This window comes from Zingiber officinale, chromosome 1B (assembly GCF_018446385.1).
Source record: "Zingiber officinale cultivar Zhangliang chromosome 1B, Zo_v1.1, whole genome shotgun sequence".
NCBI lineage: Eukaryota > Viridiplantae > Streptophyta > Magnoliopsida > Zingiberales > Zingiberaceae > Zingiber > Zingiber officinale.
Window position 1 is genome coordinate 2683888 of NC_055986.1, and position 20434 is coordinate 2704321.

The window sequence follows — 20434 nt, forward strand, 5'->3', positions numbered from 1 at the left end:
AGATTTTAATTTTTAGAGATAACTTTCTTTTTATCCACATGTTTAAAAGAAAGATTTTAATTTATAAAATTTCCTTTTTATTAACCAATCATGAAGGGATGAAAATTATTGGAGAAATTTTTTATAAATTTCTAGAGACAAATTAGGCAGTTTTAATTAATTAAAACTCTCCTTGTTTGTAGCTTTAATATGGCCGGCCATATGAATTGATGAGAAGAAAATTATTTTTAATTAAATAATTTTTTTTTTTCAATGGCAAAAGAATTAAGGAAGTTTTTATTAAATTTTCCTTATTTGTCAAGACCAAGGATTATAAAAGAGAGAGTAGAGGAGGCTTCATGGTGAAGAACTCTATTCTATTTTTCCTCTCTTTTCTCTTTGGGTGTGTCCGGCCCTTTCTTTCCTCTCCTCTCCTTTGTGTGGCCAAAACCTTCTCATGGTGGAGATAGCTTTGGTGGCCGGATCTAAGAAGGAGAAGAAGGAGAGAAAAGAAGCCTCTTTTCTAGCATCCCTTGGAGCATGGTGGTGGTGGCCGAACCTCTTCATCCTAGGAGAAGTTGTGATGGCCAAAACTTGTAAGTAAGAAGAAGGTGTTTGGTGGTTTCTCATCTCGGAAGATCGTTGCCCACACAACGTCCAAGGTTAGAAGAGAATACGGTAGAAGATCAAGAGGTTTTTCTAAAAGGTATAACTAGTATTTTTTTCTTTCCGCATCATACTAGTTATTTTTGGAAATAATACTAAATACAAGAGGCATACAATTCTAGAGTTTCGAATTTGTTTTCGATATAGTGTTCTTTTGTTTTTCTTTTCCTTGTGATTTGATTGTTCTTTTCGGTTAACCTAAAGTTATTTTAGGAAATTAAATATTAGCTTTCCATAAAAGGTTTTGTCTAGTCGGTGGTGGTTGCTCCCATATCCAAGAAGGCCATGTGCCTCGCCACGTCAGTACTGGGAACCAATTATGGAAATTAATATTTAATGGAATTAATAACTTAAGGTGACTTGGGTCGAACGTGTTAAGTTCCGTAGGAGATCCAAGTCAAAACCTAAAAGAACAAATAGATTAAGTTTTGGATCAAACGTGTTAAGTTCCGCAGGCGATCCAAAATTTAATTTAAAAGAACACATGGTAGCTAGGAAAAGGTTCAGACCTTTGTACAAAATTTTTATACAGTAGAACCTCTAGGTTTTCCGAGTAGCAACCAACATGCAGGCGATCCAAAATTTAATTTAAAAGAACACATGGTAGCTAGGAAAAGGTTCAGACCTTTGTACAAAATTTTTGTACAGTGGAACCTCTAGGTTTTTCGATTAGCAACCAACAATTGGTATCAGAGCTAGAGTTTTGCCTCTGTGTATTTGGTATTAGGTTAATTATGCACATGTCATACATAATTTAGGCAGGTTAATAGTAGGATGTGCTAACTTTGTGGATGCAGGATCCAACTATTATGACTTTTAGTTAATTATGTGTGTGATTGGACCCTTGGACATGTCAAGGGCATTTATATGTGTGTGCATGATTGTATTAAAATATAGCAGGAACTGTATTTAGTTTTATTAGGATTTTATTTTTGATCTAGATACATGTACATTCCTTTTATGGAATATAGGATCAAAAATGTAAAATTCTATTTATGTCGCGGATCGAATCTTGCAAAGCGTGGAACCTTCTAAGGACCAGAGGCGCAGCGAAACTAGGAGCAAGATGGATGCGATCCGGTGGCGGTGGCCAAATATGGCAGCAGCTTAGGATGACAACACACGAAGGACAACTAGAGATAAAAGCCATAATAGTTGAAATTAGATTTTCTATTAATTGCTTTTATATTGTGCTGTGTGTGCATGTTAGTTTACAAGTTTAGTAGGCTAGCATAGTTAAAATTCCTCATTTATAAATAACTAAGTGGGAGAGGGAATTTTAAGTAAATCCCATGGTCTCCATTACTGGTTTGTAAGTGATGCAAACAAGCTTGCGCGTTGGCTCTGAGTGCCTTCCTCCATAACGGATGAGCTTGTTTGCGGATCACTAGATCAGACTTCCATTTTTGAATGACTATAGGAAGTTAATTAAGAGCGTGTGATCTTCCCCAACGGAAGGGGCATAATCTTATTAATGGACTTAGTGTCAAGTAATGGTATACACTTAGACACATCTAATAGTATCCTCCCATCGGAGTCACTGCTATTATTTGTGTGACCAAATGATACCAACTGTTAATTTTATTTGTCAAAAAGTTATGTTGACAAGATAATAAAATTAATGGGTTAAAACCCTCCTTTTACAAATGTTGAATTTGTATACGTTCACACTAACGTGGCATACAAAATTCACGGTGTTTTGAGGTGTTGGTTAATTTAAAATGGTATTGTTTGAGGTAATTAATTTGGGATTGGTGCGGTAGTTCAATAATAGTTCTCTAGTGGAATGAATTATTATTGATAAAATTAAGTTGTGTGTTCGGGGCGAACACGGGATGCTTAATTTTATCGGGAGACCAAAACCAATTCCTCCTCTCGGTCCCTATCGTAGCCTCTTATTTATAGAGTTCTATACCCACCTATACCCACCTTCTATACCCACCAATAGTGGGCCGGCCAAGCTAGCTTGGGAACCAAGCTAGGGCCGGACTAGGTATAAAATTGGGTGGCCGGCCCTAGCTTGAACCCAAGCTAGTGGGGGCCGACCAAATTAAATTAAAAAAGGATTTTAATTTTAATTTTTATTATGTGGAAGAAATAATTTATTAAAGAGAATTAAAATTAAAATATCTCTCTTGTAAAAGATCTACAAAAGATTAAAGAAAGAGATTAGATCTCTTTCCTTATTTGTAGATTGGTGAGATATTTTATTTTCTCTTTAAAATTATCCACATGTTGATAAAATTAAAATTATAGAAATTTCCTTTTATCAACCATGAAGAGATTTTTGAAGAGAAATTTTATTTTTTAAAATTTCCGGAAACAAATTAGGAAGTTTTAATTTGTTGATTAAAACTTGTCTAAATTGTTTTCCCTTGATGTGGCCGGCCAATATAGATTAAATTGGGAAATTTTATTTTATTTTTCTCAATTAAATCATGTCAAGAAAATTAAGGAAATTTTATTGTAATTAAATTTCCTAATTTGCCTTGGCCAAGGAATATAAAAGAAGGGGAGAGGGTGCCTTCACAAGACACAACCTCTATTATTTTCTCTCCCTCTTTTGTTCCTTGTTGTGGCCGGCCATCCTTTCCCTCTCTTCCTCTTGTGGTGGCTGAACCCTTCTCTTTCCTTGGAGTTCTTGTGGTGGCCGGATACTACTTGGAGAAGAAGAAGAAGAAGGAGAGGAAGCGAGCATCTCTTGGAGCTTGGTTAGTGTTTTGATTTTCTTCCTTGGTGAAGCTTCTTTCTTTGTGGCCGAACCTAGCTAGGAGGAGAAGAAGGTGGTTGGTGGTTTCTCATCTCGGAAGATCGTTGCCCACACAACGTCCGAAGTTAGAAGAGGAATACGGTAGAAGATCAAGAGGTTTTTCTACAAGGTATAACTAGTAATTTTTCTTTCCGCATCATACTAGTTATTTATGGAAATAATACCAAATACAAGAGGCTTACGTTCTAGAATTTCGAATATGTTTTTCGATGTTGTGTTCTTTTGTTTTTTCTTTTCCTTGTGATTTGATTGTTCTCTTCGGTTAACCTAAAGTTATTTTAGGAAATTAAATATTAGATTTCTATAAAAGGTTTTGTCTAGTCGGTGGTGGTTGCTCCCATATCCAAGAAGGTCGTGTGCCTCGCCACGTCAGTACTGGGAACCAATTATGGAAATTAATATTTAATGGAATTAATAACTTAAGGTGATTTGGGTAGAACGTGTTAAGTTCCGCAGGAGATCCAAGTCAAAACCTAAAAGAACAAATAGATTAAGTTTTGGATCAAACGTGTTAAGTTCCGCAGGCGATCCAAAATTTAATTTAAAAGAACACATGGTATCTAGGAAAAGGTTCAGACCTTTATACAAAATTTTTGTACAGTGGAACCTCTAGGTTTTCCGAGTAGCAACCAACAGTTCTGTAGGTGCTATAATGGGCCCGGAGACAATTGATCTCCTGCAAGGAGTTCTTTTTGCATGAAGTTGGGTAGAAGAAGAAGGTAAAGCTGGAAGAAGGGGTAATGGATCCACAGGAGCAGCTGGTACCTCCTCAGGCAAAGGAGCAACTAGAGGAATAACATGAGACATATGAATGAGAAGTCCTGGTCTCATCATAGTTAATGCAAAATTGGAATGAACATGTGTAAAAGGAGCGAGTTCTTTACCTCTAGAGTGGGAGATTTTGGAAGAAATAATAGGAACTTGTTCAAAAGTATCTATGGTATGTGAACTTGGATAGGGGGATGAAGTACGAGGTTTTTTACTTTTCACAACAAATGGACCCTCTTGCTCTAGGGAGCTTGATGATTCTTAGGGTCGCGTAGATGGAGGTAATAAACCAAGGGAAGAAGAAGCGAGATTAAGATGACGATCCCTCAACAATTCTTCGCTCATCCTAGTTAAAACTGTCCTTGTTAAGCGAGTATTCTTGTACATAAAAGCAAGGAAAATGACATCGGCTGAAAAAGAGAGAAATTCATGTTGGGAACAATGTGATGATAGTTAAAAACATGTGTAAAGGGAATAATCTTACCAAAGGAAACTTCCAAAGTTGCGTCAGCCGTGCTAATACGAAAAGTAAATAATAAGCCTTCAACAATTAGGACGGACAAGTTAAACTTTGCGCTCTTTAATTACCCCACAGAGGAACGAAGAATGAGGTCTTCAAAGATATCACCTAATTGATGAATAGGGGAAAGACTTAGGCGCCAAGTTAGTTCAGCTAGATTGTTGTGTGTTTGTGATTTGTTGTGCATTTGTTATGTGTTATGAGTTTGTTATGTTGTAATTGTTGATGTGTAGTGAGTTTGTTGTAAGTTTTGTTGTTATGTATTATTGAGTTTATTGTGAAAATCATCGCTTGTGATGCTTAGAGTGATTTAGATTTATATGTAAATAAAAAAAATGAAAAGGACATTAGTAAAATATATCATAGAATTGCGACAGAAATTTAAGTTCCTATCGCAATTAGCAACGAATTTTTGAAAATCCATCCCTAATTGCGATGAAAACTTAAATTTCCATTGCTATTTGCTGAATATCGATACTCTCTACGATACTTTTTGATATTATGGATTAGTGATTAGTGACGAATATATCAATCTGGCGCTATTAGCGACGGATATTTCAAATATCCATCGCTAATATGTTAATGAAGATTACACTCCATTTGGCTAGTAGCGACGAAATTAAAATATCCGTTACTATATATAGCGACTGATATTTAATATCCGTAGTTATAGTGCAAATGACTGATGTCTATGTGATAATACGCTTTCCGTCGCTATTCCTTCGTAATATGTCTTTAGTGCTGGAATAATGACGGACATCTTTAGTAGGGGTCGGCTGCCGACGATTTGATGCTGTGCTTCTATAATTTATCCTTGGGGGCTGGATATTTTTATGGAGCCAAACTAATCGCTTCCAAGATTAATTAGATTGTAAGAATTGAATATCTAGGTTAAGTAGAAGTGTTAAAATCACCGACTTATGAGTCCATTCAACATTTGAAGAATCCGTTCAGCATCTTTCTTATCCTGCATTTTTGTGTGTGTAAGCTGGTCAACACTGTTCGATTGTCTTCGGTTTCTTCTTCTATAACAAATCATGATTTGAAAGTAACATAGCTTTTATTTGTAGCAAAACTTTTACACCAACGTTTCTAAGCACTCTAGAAATGAGTCCAATTATTGAAGACATTTTAACTGCTGAATTCATGATAACTTGAACTTATGCTTAGATAACAAGAATAAAAAGCAAGTTCTGATGGACTCACGAGTCATATATGAATTCATGCATAGACATCAGGATTAGCGAGCAAGTATCCTTCGACAGCTTTGAGGACTCCGATGGATCCATCTCTAATGGGTTTTAGCTCTTCCTCACTAAGATCCTTGTCCCCGAGTGTTTCATACTCCATCTTGATCTTTGCAATGCAACTATCAGCACCCGAAGGCACAAACACTGACTCATAATCAAGTGACTTGAGCAATACGCCAATGAGACCTCCTTCGGTGGCTGTATTTTTGAAAGTGTAAGTTGCCTCATCCAACACTACTATTTTGTTCTTGTTGAAGCTTCCCAGTGGCATATTAGAAGCTGCATTTTGCCAATGAAACAAAAGAACATATACATATAATCAGCATGTAGAATCTTGTGGAGCCTTTGATTTACTTAAAATGTATGAATATACCTGGAGCAAAATAGAAAACATTGACGGCTCCAACTCCCTCTCCAATACGTTCAGCTTTAGAGAAAAAATCAGGCAAGAGCTTAGGGTACAAGATGTGGGGTTCGCACACTGCTCCTTTCCAGAGCCTTGCGGCAGAGACATTGAGGGTGACCTCATCGGTGCAGGAACCAGACACCATTTTGTTGCTGAGGATGCAGACTAGAAAGCAAGTGACTAGAAGAGGTCGAACTACCAGTGGATGAAGATGCAGGGGAAAAGGACAGTCTTTATGTAGATCTTGAAGGTACGGTGCCGGGTCAATCATGGAGTGGCGGGTCAATTTGGGCGTCTACCTGAACACGTTGAAACTTCGGCATCTGGATTTATCTTCATGTGCGACATGATAAGTCAATTATTGCCTGGAGATGGATTTGTTTCTTCGGTACACTTGTTTGTTTCCCCCATTATTTCAAAGTATTCCGCGCAGCTCATTGGTATCTAGCCAGACTTGCTTTTCAACAAGATTTTGACTCGAGGAAGGTTCCAAAACGATGGAATTTATGCAAGTGCTAAGTATGTATGTGGTGTGGCTGAGGGAGAAAATTAAGCGTTTGGTCGTTCAACGTTTGCTTGCTGGGGAAAATAAAATTTAAGTAATTTCTTTGGTTCGAGAATAAAGAATTTATGGAGCTTGGAAACTTGAAATTCGAGAAGATTCAGACAAAAAGAGTGGCGCGTAGAGAAAAATCTCTAGAACATCTGCTTATAGAATATTTAACCAGATTGAAGTATCGGGTTTGGTTCTGGAAAAGAATTGAAAAAGAATTCATACCAAGGAATGAAATAAATAGTGAATAAAATATCAACATAAATTCCTTATATTTGATTTGTAAAAACACTGGAAAAATATTTTATTTGCACGATTAGATCACATTAATTAGTTAGCGCAACACCTTCTATCGGTTCTGCTACTCCAGAAATTACGATCATCCAATATTCTTTATATCTTAAAAAATTCTCCATGAGCATGCTCTAATGGTCATAGTGACCATCCAATAGAGGAATGACAAGTTGAACAAAACTTTCAGAAGACATAGCTCTCTTCGAAACATCGATCTAATATCACTGATAAGAAAAATAGACAAGTCAAGGACACAAGGAGCATGTAAATAAGTTTTCACATACTTTTATTGATCATTACATATCATATTTATAGGTTAATACATCACATATTAAAAAACTCACTAACACCACAACATTAACCACTATCTTCCACTACTAACACAACTTGCCAACTTATTGACCCACTAACATCACATTACAACCATTACCATATTAATTCTCTTCACTAACTCAATTAAAACATGCCCACTAACATACTAATTTTTTCAACAATCCCTTTCTTAAACTGATATTCAAACGTAACAATCAATTTAAAAAGAGTTAACCGTTTAAATTCCATGTAGAAACACCAAGTAACTTTCTGAGCTTTTGAAATGTAACAAATTTGAGTGACTTGGTTAGTATATCAGTAATTTGATCCTCGCTTCTGCAATAAATAAGATTAATGGCTTTATCATTTGTGAGATTTCTTAGGAAATGATACCTCACATCTATGTGTTTACTTCGACCATGTAGCACTAGATTTTTAAAAAGTTTTATTGTCGAATTGTTGTCACAATAAATCTGAATAGGTCCATCCTCTTTGAAATATAATTCTATAAGAATTTTCTTTAGCCAAATAGCTTGACAAGCACAAGATGTTGTAGCAACAAACTCAGCTTCCATGGATGATAATGTAACGATTGTTTATTTTTTCGAAGACCGTGAAATAGCTCCTGTATCCAACATGAAAATGTACCCAGATGTACTTTTTCGATCATCTAGATCTCCTGCATAATCACTGTCTGAAAAACCAAATAGATCTGACTTTTCTCCCTTTTTATAAAACAACCCAAACTTTTTAGTACCTTGCAAGTATCGAAAAATTCTCTTTGCAAGTAAGAGATGCATTTTTGTAGCACAATACATGTATCTACTAATCATACTTACAGCATGCATAATATCATGTCTCGTCTCTGTCAAATATATTAAACTCCCCACTATCTGTTTGTAAAGTGTGGCATCAACCTTCTTCCCTCCAATATCTTTATGTAACTTCACTCCAAACTCAGAAGGAGTATTTACAGGATTGCAATCTTTCATTTAAAACCTGTCTAGAATTTCTTGCACATATCTTCTTTGAGAAATAAAAATTCCAATAGAAGCATGAACCACTTCAATACTAAGGAAATAATGCATCATACCAAGATCAGACATTTTAAATTCTTTCATCATAGATTTTTTTAAATTTCCAAATATAGATGCACTATTTCCAGTATAGATTAAGTCATTTACATATAAACAAACTATCAATATTTTTCCTCCATCATTAATCTTAATAAAAAGACTATATTTGATGCGGATGTGGTTTTTGGCACAAGAGAGATTAGAGAAGATAGGAAGGGCATTTTCGTATTATGGCAGGAGAAGGGTTTGAGTGCTTATAATGCATTGTTCATTGATCGAGGGAAAAGGGGGCTCTGGCTTTTCCGCCGCCACCCAGCACAGGGGCTGGGTTCGTTTCTTGTAGCCGCCGCCAAAGAAGGTCTTTTTCCTCTTCATCTCATGTTGTTCGCCGATGCCATCGTCAGCCACCACCGCCTCTCCTCTCCTCCTCCTCCTCACGTCGCCGGTCTCCGACCCCTCTCGCCATCCCTCTTCTTCCTTCTTCGACGGACACACGGCAGAGACGACGAGCAAATGAGCGCGTCCAGTAGAGGAGGATGCTACTTCTGCCGACTTCGTCGTCGGCCATGCTAGCCCTTCGCCGACGCTGACGCCACGGGGGAGCCGCCGTCTCCAGCGGGCGTAACCGCTGCCGCCTCCAGCGGGCGTAACCGCTGCCGCCTCCAGCGGGCGTAACCGCTGCCGCCTCCAGCGGCCGCCAGCCGTTGCCACTGCCTCCGACGGCCATCGCCGCCGCCCCATGCCGCCTCAGGTGGCCACGGATGTCACCGCCGATGCCCCCAGCGGGCATCAACGTTTCTTCCAATGGCTGCCGGTGCCTCCCGCCGCTGCCGCCGACGCCTACAGCGGTTGTCGCCTCCAGCGAGCCCCAGTTTGTTTACTCTCTGGACAGCCGCCATCTGGCGAGCCCAGGTTTGTTTACTTCGGCCTTCGGGTCAAGATGATGTTCGGCCTGCAAACCGATGTGGTTCCGGCCATCGAGTCGTTGGGTTTTATTTTGCGCATCGTTATTATGAGTGTGAGTTATCTGTACTATCCGACCTGCGTGCCGCGTATCGGCCTACGAGCCGTTGTCATGTCCCCGCCTACATGCCGCTTTTCGGATCCAGGCTGCACCAGATTCCGTGCTATCACCTCCAGATCCGGTTCCTCAGCTGGTTCACACCCATCCACTCGTCAAGGCTGCGGTGATTCGATTAGCAGCATGATCGACTCACCCATCCATCCGGGCCCCGGGGCCAGGGTACGTCCCTGTATTCATATCTCATTCACGTCATTATTCTACTATTCATTTATTCGACTGCTTATGCATTATTGGGATCCACCTCGAGCACCGAGGTATCAGAGACCGGTGCAACCTGGTCGTTGGCTGTAGGTACGGTTGACCGGAGGATTTCTGATGACTCGGTCAACACGGGAGACAGCTCTTCAACCGGGTCTTGGGGATGCGGTCAATCTTCCAGACACATCACACCGGCAGGTTCGTCTTCTCAGCTTCCCGACAGGATCAAATTGACGCCGTCTGTGGGAACACACCTGGTCGGGAACGTGAAGATGGACGACGCCGAAACTTTCTGTCATCCTCATGACCTCGGTAGATTCCGAAGAATATATATCATATTCTCCTCACTCCACGGGTATTCGGGAGTCAAGGAACTGCGTGAGATCCTTAGCTGGTCGGCAGGTCAGTTTTTCCGTTATATTCTTTCAGTTGTTTGATCTGTCAATGTTCCTCGATCGAGGCACCCCGAGCCGATCGGTCGGGCGTATATTATCCGAGCCACGGGCTCGAGGCTGAAGACCCCGTGTCGATCTGCTGGGCGTATATTATCCGAGCCACGGGCTCGATGTAGAAGACCCCGTGCCGATCGGCCGAGCGTATATTATCCGAGCCACGGGCTCGATGTAGAAGACCCCGTGCCGATCGGTCGGGCGTATATTATCCGAGCCACGGGCTCGATGCCGAAGGCCCCGTGCCGATCGACCGGGTGTATATTATCCGAGCCACGGGCTCGAGGCCGAAGAACCCGTGCCGATCGGCCGGGCACATATTATCCGAGCCACGGGCTCGATGTAGAAGACCCCGTGCCGATCGGCCGGGCGTATATTATCCGAGCCACGGGCTCGAGGCCGAAGACCTCATGCCGATTGACCGGGTGCATATTATCCAAGCCACGGGCTCGATGTAGAAGACCCCGTGTCGATCGACCGGGTGTATATTATCCGAGTCACGGGCTCGATGTAGAAGATCCCGTGCCGATCGGCCGGGCGTATATTATCCGAGCCACGGGCTCGATGTAGAAGACCCCGTGCCGATCGGCCGGGCGCATATTATCCGACTCATGGGCTCGATGCCGAAGACCCCTTGCCGATCGGTCGGGCGCATATTATCCGAGCCACGGGCTCGATGTAGAAGACCCCGTGTCGATCGGCCGGGCGTATATTATCTAAGCCACAGGCTCGATGCCGATCGGCCAGGCACATATTATCCAAGCCACGGGCTCGATGTAGAATACCCCGTGCCGATCGACCGGACGTATATTATCCGAGCCACAGGCTCGATGCAGAAGACCCCGTGCCGATCGGCCTGGCGCATATTATCCGAGCCACAGGCTCGATGTAGAAGACCCTGTGCCGATCGACCGGGCGCATATTATCCGAGCCAAGGGCTCGATGTAGAAGACCCCGTGCCGATCGACCGGGCGTATATTATCCGAGCCACGGGCTCGATGCCGAAGACCCCGTGCCGATCGGCCGGGTGTATATTATCCGAGCCACGGGCTCGAGGCCGAAGACCCCGTGTCGATCAGCCGGGCGCATATTATCCGAGCCACGGGCTCGATGTAGAAGACCCCGTGCTGATCGGTTGGGCGTTTATTATCCGAGCCATGGGCTCGAGGTCGAAGACCCCGTTCCAATCGGCCGGGTGCATATTATCTGAGCCACGGGATCGATGTAGAAGACCCCGTGCCGATCGGCCGGGCGCATATTATCCGAGTCACGGGCTCGATGTAGAAGACCTCGTGCTGATCAGCCGGGCGTATATTATCCGAGCCACGGGCTCGATGTAGAATACCTCGTGTCGATCGGCCGAATTTGAGTTATATTTGAAGGCCGTCAAGCGGCGACGTTAAACCCTCGCGTCATCGGCGGTCGAGCGACGACCTTAAACCCTCGCGTCATCGGCCGTCGAGCGGCGACGTTAAACCCTCGTGTCATCGGCGGTCGAGCGGCGACCTTAAACCCTCGTGTCATCGGCGGTCGAGCGGCGACCTTAAGCCCTCGTGTCATCGGCGGTCGAGCGGCGACCTTAAACCCTTGCGTCATCGGCGGTCAAGCGGCGACTATAAACCCGCGTCTTCACCGACCAGCTTATCAGAGCATCGGATATTCTATCTCCCCCATCCGGGGTCGAGCAGTTTTCACGAGCATCTACCTCCCCCATCAGGGGTCGAGCAGTCATCACTAGCATCTACCTCCCCCATCAGGGGTCGAGTAGTCTTCACGAGCATCTATCTCCCCCGTTCGGGGTTGAGCATTCGTATCGAATACTCTATCTCCCCCTTTTGGGGTCGAGTGGCCTTCACCGGTCTCGGACCAGTATATCTCATAGGCTCTGCACCTATTCGACTCACGACTTCCGTTTCGGTTTCGCGTGCGATGCACCAGTGCGGCTCACGACTTTCGCTTCCACGCGCCCTTGACTCGCGGGTTACGCTTCAGTTCAGTTCACGTGCGATGCGCCCATTCGGCTCACGACTTTCATCTCCGTTCGCATTCGATTTCACGGGTTATTTTCCCGTTCAGTTTTCAGGCTCCACGCCTGCCCAGTGCTTCTTTGCCTCTCGCTCAATCTCTCGGTCGCATTTTACGGCAATCCGAGCGGTAGTTTATGATCGCTTAGCCGTCCGTTCGGCCAGACACTTGAACTACTTGGTCGAACGCTCGACATTCGCTAGATGGTTCAGTCAGCATTTTACGATCTATTGGTCGACATTTTCTCAATCGCTCGTTCGGGATCGCCTACTCGTTCGCTCGGTCCACTCAGCATCTCGCGTGTCACTCGGGCTACTATCATTTTACTCGTCGCTCGCTGAACATTTTGCCGCCCATTCGTCATCGCGTTCTGCCGCTCTCTCGGCATCATTCCGGCTGCCGATTTGGCATTATTTCTCGTCGTTTGTTCGATGCTACTTGAGTCATTTGCTCGACATCGCCACAACTACTCGTTTAACATGATAAGACGAGCCCAATGGTTTCACGTTCGGTAGTGATTCTATTTAAGGCTTGGTCCAGTCAGTCAGACTTGCGCCTCCTTCGACTAGACATGAAGGGGAGGCTTGTGATGCGGATGTGGTTTATGGCACAAGAGAGATTAGAGAAGATGGGAAGGGCATTTTCATCTTATGGCAGGAGAAGGGTTTGAGTGCTTATAATGCACTGTTCATTGATCGAGGGAAAAGGGGGCTCTGGCTTTTCCGCCGCCACCCAGCACAAGGGCTGGGTTCGTTTCTTGTAGCCGCCGCCAAAGAAGGTCTTTTTCCTCTTCATCTCATGTTGTTCGCCGATGCCGTCGTCATCCACCACCGCCTCTCCTCTCCTCCTCCTCCTCGCGTCGCCGACCTCCGACCCCTCTCGTCATCCTTCTTCTTCCTTCTTCTCTGGACACACGGCGGCGACGACGAGCAAATGAGCGCGTCCAGTAGAGGACGATGCTACTTCTGCCGCCTTCGTCGTCGGCCATGCTAGCCCTTCGCCGACGCTGACGCCACGGGGGAGTCGTCGTCTCCAACGGGAGTAACTGCTGCCGCCTCTAGCGGCCGCCTGCCGTTGCCACTGCCTCCGGCGGCCATCGCCGCCGCCCCATGCCGCCTCAGGTGGCCACGAATGTCACCGCCGACGCCCCCAGCGGGCATCGACGTTTCTTCCAGCGGCTGCCGGTGCCTCCTGCTGCTGCCGCCGACGCCTACAGCGGTTGTCGCCTCCAGCGAGCCCCGGTTTGTTTACTCTCTGGACAGCCGCCATCTGGCGAGCCCAGGTTTGTTTACTTCGGCCTTCGGGTCAAGATGATGTTCGGCCTGCAAACCGATGTGGTTCCAGCCATCGAGCCATTGAGTTTTACTTTGTGCATCGTTATTATGAGTGTGAGTTATCTGTACTATCCGACCTGCGTGCCGCGTATCGGCCTGCGAGCCGTTGTCATGTCCCGCCTACATGCCGTTTTTCGGATCCAGGCTGCACCAGATTCCGTGCTATCACCTCCAGATCCGGTTCCTCAGCTGGTTCACACCCATCCACTCATCAAGGCTGCGACGATTCGATTAGCAGCATGATCGACTCACCCATCCATCCGAGGGCGCCCCCCCTAGGGCCAGGGTACGTCCTTGTATTCATATCTCATTCACGTCATTATTCTACTATTCATTTATTCGACTGTTTATGCATTATTGGGATCCACCTCGAGCACCGAGGTACCAGAGACCGGGGCAACCTGGTCGCTGACTGTAGGTACGGTTGACCGGAGGATTTCTGATGACTCGGTCAACACGGGAGACAACTCTTCAGCCGGGTCATGGGGATGCGGTCAGCCTTCCAGACACATCACACCGGCAGGTTCGTCTTCTCAGCTTCCCGACAGGATCAATATTCATAAGAGCATTTTTGAAAACCTTCCTTCAAAAAATTAGCTTCTATACCAAGCCCATGGGGCTTGTTTTAATCCATATAGAACTTTCTTTAATCTATAAACTTTATGCTCATTACCAAATTTCATATAACCCGGAGGTTGATCGATAAATACCTCTTCTTTCAAATCTCCATGGAGGAATACTGATTTTACATCCAATTGAAAGATAGGCCATGAATTTTGTGCCGCCATCGTTATCACCACTCTGATTGTATTATGTCTTGCTATAGGAGCAAAAACTTCTTTATAGTCAATACCAAATTCTTGTTTATAGCCCTTCACCACCAAGCGTGCTTTGTACTTGTCAATCTCGCCATGTTCATTTACTTTTGTCTTGTAAACCCACTTTACACCAATAGTTTTTTGCCCTTTAGGAAGATCACATAACTCCCATGTATTATTTTTTTTCAATTGCTATAATTTCATCATCCATAGCTTTTCTCCATTTTAATTCTTTAACAACCACTTCAAAAATAGTGGGGTCACAATATGAAAACAAAGCAAAATGCATAAGAGGATCATCACCTTGATCAATTTTTGTCACCTCATAATCAAATATCCATGCTGGTCTTCTTCGAACACGTTGTGGCCTTTGTGATTCTGCTTCAACCGAACATTGATCTGCTATAGGAATATTTTGAGAGACTTCCTCATGTTGCTCATCCTCCATAGGCTATTGTACTTTCTCATCATCATCACAATCAATAGGGATAATTTTTTTAACGTCATTTTGATTCTATGGCCAAGTGTTTTTTTCATCAAAAATAATATCACGACTTATAATGATTTTCTTAGTACAGGATTATATAATCTATAAGTTTTTGATGTATTACTCATACCAAGAAAAATGCATTTTTCACCTTTGTTGTCTAGCTTCTTTCTCCTTTCATCTGGAATATGAGCATAAGCGATACACCCAAAAATCCTAAAATGATCAATAGTCAGTTTTTTTCCTCTCTAGGCTTCCTCCGGTGTCATGTTTTGAACAGATAATGTAGGACTTCTATTCAATATATGGATGCTCCAATTAACTGCTTCTGGACAAAAGCTTTTAGGAATACCACTTGTCGTAAGAAGGCTTCGCACCATATTCATAATAGTGCGGTTCTTCCTCTCGTATACACCATTCTATTGAGGTGTGTAAGCTGTTATAAGTTGTCTCTTGATTCCATGATTCTCACAAAAATTTGCAAATTCATGTGAGTTATATTCTCCACCACGATCTGCACGCATAACTTTAATAGAGTTGTCAATTTCTTTCTTGACAAGTACTTTATAATTTTTGAAAGCTGTAAAGGTTTTAGATTTTTCTTGCAACAAATAAATCCATATTTTGCGGCTATAATCATCAATAAAGGTAATTATGTATCTTTTACCTCCATTAGGATGCAGTGTTATTGATCTGCAAATATCTGAATGAATAAGCTCCAATGCTGCCTTTGCTCTCCAAGATTTTCCTTGTGGGAATTGATTACGGTGTTGTTTGCTAACAGCACATTCTTCACAAACTTGAGAAGGAGTTGTAATTTAAGGAAGATCGATCACCATATTCTTCTGTTTTAGTGTTTTCAATCCACCAAAATTTAGATGCTCGTAGCGAAAGTGCCATAACCATGCCTCATCATCAAATTTTGCTGAAAAACATGAATGTGGTGTAGTATGCAGATAAAGCGGAAACATACAGTTTGCTGTCATATTAACTTGCGCAATTAAGCCCAACTTTGGATCTCGAATCCGACAAACTCCTTCTTTAATAGCAATTTTATATCCTTTTTCTTGTAATTGACCCACACTGAGCAAGTTTTAAATTTGGCTCAAAAAGAACATTAGAGATAATATGGGTAGAGTCTCCTTTTGCTTGTATGGTTACCTTTCCTTTTCTCATGACAGAAATTGTAGAGTTGTCGCCAAATTTGATAGAACTTCCAAAGAATTCATCTAAGTCTGAAAATGTATCTTTTTCTCCACACATGTGATTGCTGCAGCTTGTATCTAGATACCATATATTCCATTGAGTTTTCTCTTTCTCATGGCATACCATTAAAAGGGACACTTCTTCTTCTTCTTCTGCAAAGTTAGTCTGATCTCCATTTTGTTTCTTCAAATTAGTATAACATTCTGATCTATAATGGTCATACCTATGACATCGGTAACATTCAACATTAGACTTATCTGCTTACTTTGTTTTATTAGTTGTAGAATAATGGCCTCCACGTCCTCTATCTCTTCTTTGAAAATAGCTTTCCTGGTGTTGATTTTGTTATTGCTTCTCATGATCATTGTTGTTTCTACCTCCTCTTCCTCGTCCTCTGCCTCTTCCTTGTCCTCTATCAGTTCTACCATTTAGTTCTACCATTTGTAGAGTGATTTTTTGATAAAGTCATCCATGCTTGCTCCTCTTTTCACAATGATTGATTTTCTGCTCATGTACTAATAATGAACTTTGTAATTCATCAATTGAAAGTAGACTTACATCATTTGCTTCTTCAATGGCACAAACAATAAAATTAAATTTTGGTGTCATACATCGAAGAATTTTTTCGACAATGAGAACATCCTCTGTCTTGTCGCCAAAGATCCGCATTTTGTTGACGATTGTCATCGTTCTTGAAAAATAATCTGAAACTGATTCTCTTGATTTCATTCGGAGCATTTCAAACTCTGAACGAAGTGCTTGAAGCTGCTGCCTCTTAGCTTTTGTTGTACCTTAGTACTTCTTTTTCATAGAATCCTAGATATCTTTGGCGGTATCCTTGCAGAGAATGATTTCCAAGATTGAGTGATCAATAACCTGGAAGAGATAATTCTTTGCTTTAAGATCTTTCAATTGCGCATCTGTTAGTGCAACACCTTCTAACGGTTCTGCTACTCCAGAAATTACGATCGTCCAATATTCTTTAGATCTTAAAAAATTCTCCATGAACATGCTCCAATGGTCATAGTGACCATCAAATCGAGGAATGACAGGTTGTACAAAACTTTCAGAAGGCATAGATCTCTTCAAAACCTCGCTCTAATACCACTGATAAGAAAAATAGACTAGTCGAGGACACAAAGAGCATAAAAATAAAATTTTCACACACTTTTATTGATCATTACATATCCTATTTATAGGTTAATACATCACATATTAAAAACCTCATTAACTCCACTAACACCACAACGTTAACCACTATCTTCCACCACTGACTCAACTTGCCAACTTATTGACCCACTAACACCACATTACAACCATTACCCTATTATTTCTCTCCACTAACTCAATTAAAATATGCTTACTAACACACTAATTTTATCAACAATCTCATCCAAATGTCTCATCTTGTTTGGTTTACTTGGTCGCATGAGGTGTTACCACAATGAGGCCTGAGGTTCGAATCTCGGCAAAGACGAGGTAAATACCTCCCTTATGCGCTAGTCACTATTCCAAAGGCTAGTAGCCGCCCGTGATTTACCTCCTCCGTGTTGGCCCTGGGATAGGATGGCGGGGGCACTGGGGGCGAGCGTATTCACTTTTTTTTTTTTGCCACAATTGTTTGGTTTACTTGGCTCTCCTGATGATTATATCAATATATTTAAGTCATAATTTTATAATTTTGACTGAATTAAATTATACAGCGTCCCAGTTGAAGATACTTGCTGGAGCAAGATTGCAGATACTTTTACTATCGATCTAAAGAATCATTGCTTGTTTCAGCAAGTAAGCTGTTGTCTATAACATGCAGTATTGGAGCTCAAAGTAGGAATCAGCTTGTCCAGGAATTTTAGTTTATAATGTTTTTTCCTCTTTATTATTTTTACAGAATTCAGTCATCTGAAAATTATTCAACTCAGTGAAGCCAGTTGCCACTGTTTTGTAAGAAATGGCTTGGCTCGTTGTGTTTAAGATTCACCGAGGCAAACATATGGAGAGTAGTTATCATTTCAGTATCTGATTTGATAGACAGAATTCTTCTTCTATTTCAGTTATCATTTCAGTATCATTTCGGATGTTCATCCTTTTTTTTCCTCAAAAGAAAACAGAGCAAGTGACAAAAACAGCCAATAACATTTATTAATGCACTCTAGATAAATATATTCCATCCATTTATGGATCACATTTATTAAATAAGATTCAAAGTGGAACATAGTTGAAAAGGAAGTTGCGAAGGTTGGATGAGCGAGAATGCGAGATGTGTATGAATTTAAGCGTAGACATCAGGATTGGCAAGTAGATACCCTTCGGTGGCCTTGAGCACTCCGATGGATCCATCTCTGGCGGCTTTTAGTTCCTGTTCAGTGAGATCTTTGTCCCCAATTGTTTCATACTCAAACTTGAGCTTGGCAACGCAACTATCAGCACCCGATGGAACGAAGACGGACTCATAGGTTTGTGATTTAACAAGCACGCCAAGGAGCCCTCCTTCGACGGATGAATTCTTAAAAGTGAATGTGGCTTCATCGAGCACTTCTATCTTGTTCTTGTTGAGGCGTCCCGGTGGCAGATTTGCGGCTGTAGAGTAAACAAAAGAATTCATTAGCATGTAAAATCTACCGTATCGATCGAGTGCAGCAAAAATCTTTAAAAGTCTTTAAATTTCATACCCGGAGCGAAGTAGAAGACGTTAATAGCTCCGACTCCCTCTCCAATACGCTCGGCTTTAGAAAAAAAGTCAGGCATGAGCTTGGGGTACAAGATATGGGGCTCCTCGATCGCTCCTTTCCAGAGCCTTGCGGCTGAGACATTGAGAGTGACCTCGTCTGTGCGGGAACCGGAAACCATTTCGTCGCAGAGGATATGAACTGAAAGGTTAGTGACGAGAGAGCTAAGATTAGCAGTAGTGGGTGAGGAAGTAGTGGAAGAGCCGATTGTTTATATAGATCTCGTAGGCACCGTGTGTTCTGCGGGTCAATTTGGGCGTCAACTTTAACCCTCTGTTTGAACAGGTGAGCGACAACGCATGGAAAGGTAGGGAAAGTAAACTATTTATATTATCTTTATTTTGTTTGAGACGGTTGTGTTTGGAAGGAAAGTGAGAGAAGGTCAATTTGGGAGACGGTTCTGTTTGGAAGGAACCTGACAGAAGGTCAATTTGGGCGTCGACTTTAAAATGGAGGAAGGAACCTTGAATTGCCACATTAGCAAATGATGATTTCAAATAGAGGTCTTATCCTCTTAGTTCAATAACACATTTTGTACTTACTTCTGTATTTCATTTCGATCTTATAAGTGTTATAAGGGGCTAATTCTCCTTCTACCTTTGTCAAAAAAATGAGCTTTCTTAATGCACTTTCATCATCTTGGATTAGCAACTTCAAAAAATAATTTTACCAATCTTAACAGAGTTCTTGTCTCCACATATGGGGAATTGAGTTCATCGCAGAGGCTCTTGTCCCAAGGATATTTCCATACGGATTTGGCCGAATGGTGGCACTTTATGTCTGGTGAATTCGAACAAGGAGGTACTCATAGGATGAAGATCCTCCCTATCAATCTGCAATTAATCAAAGGCTTTCTTGAAGATAATATGGACTGAGCTACTTGTGTCAATGAAAGCCCTAGATACATTGTAGTTAGCTATGCTGACCTTAATGATCAAGGCATTTTCATAAGGGGTCCACTCTCTCTAAGTCTCAAGAGCTAAAATCTATTTGAGGACCTTTCTCGAACCCCCTCTTGGCGCTAATGCTACAACTTTCCAATCGCTGATCATGAGCTTTTTTTGCTCGATGTGAATCTCCATCTGTGGAGCCTCCAGATATCTTATGGATATCCCCTCAAGCGACATTGCTTTTATTTTCTTCTTGGCGGGCTTCTTAGCGAGATTGAGATGACTCTCGGGCCCTATTAGACGGAGAACGGGCTCAACAATCCGTATATCAGGATGCATCTTCTTGTCGAATGGTCGGGGAAGAAGAATCTCAAGAAGAGACGGGAGATAAACGACCACTCGGCCTTTGATTGACTCGGGGAGGAGAGCTTCGGTTCAATGAACGCTGATCAACAACTCACCAGAGTTCTCTAGCGGAGGCATGTCAAATTGGGAGAGCTAAGCAGGGTGTCGAGGGAGATAAGTTGACTAAGCGGAGCAATGAGTTAGGGGAGTTGAGCTATTGGAGTCGGATGGATCGAATGGAGAAATCAAGGGAGATGAGCTAACTGAGTAGAGTAATG

At 42.3% G+C, this 20434-nt stretch overlaps 2 protein-coding genes across 2 annotated transcripts; both read right to left on the minus strand.

Annotated features, from left to right (window-relative positions):
- Positions 1 to 5741: 5741 nt before the first annotated feature.
- On the minus strand, positions 5742 to 6561 carry LOC122006181 (pathogenesis-related protein STH-2-like). Its single transcript, XM_042561957.1, has 2 exons — positions 6327 to 6561; positions 5742 to 6232 (listed from the first exon to the last, which is right to left on the minus strand). Exons 1-2 carry the CDS (start codon positions 6502 to 6504, stop codon positions 5925 to 5927), a joined length of 486 nt encoding a protein of 161 aa, XP_042417891.1. The 5' UTR covers positions 6505 to 6561; the 3' UTR covers positions 5742 to 5924.
- Positions 6562 to 18309: 11748 nt separating this feature from the next.
- On the minus strand, positions 18310 to 19120 carry LOC122006975 (pathogenesis-related protein STH-2-like). Its single transcript, XM_042563071.1, has 2 exons — positions 18865 to 19120; positions 18310 to 18772 (listed from the first exon to the last, which is right to left on the minus strand). The coding sequence occupies exons 1-2, from the start codon at positions 19040 to 19042 to the stop codon at positions 18465 to 18467; spliced, it is 486 nt and encodes a 161-aa protein (XP_042419005.1). The 5' UTR covers positions 19043 to 19120; the 3' UTR covers positions 18310 to 18464.
- Positions 19121 to 20434: the final 1314 nt, after the last annotated feature.

Coding starts and splice junctions, on each gene's coding strand:
- LOC122006181 (XM_042561957.1), bottom strand. CDS start 6,504: ATGGTGTCTGGTTCCTGCACCGATGAGGTCACCCTCAATGTCTCTGCC. Junction 6,233..6,326: donor TGTTTTCTATTTTGCTCCAG/GTATATTCATAC, acceptor GGCAAAATGCAG/CTTCTAATATGCCACTGGGA.
- LOC122006975 (XM_042563071.1), bottom strand. CDS start 19,042: ATGGTTTCCGGTTCCCGCACAGACGAGGTCACTCTCAATGTCTCAGCC. Junction 18,773..18,864: donor CGTCTTCTACTTCGCTCCGG/GTATGAAATTTA, acceptor TTTACTCTACAG/CCGCAAATCTGCCACCGGGA.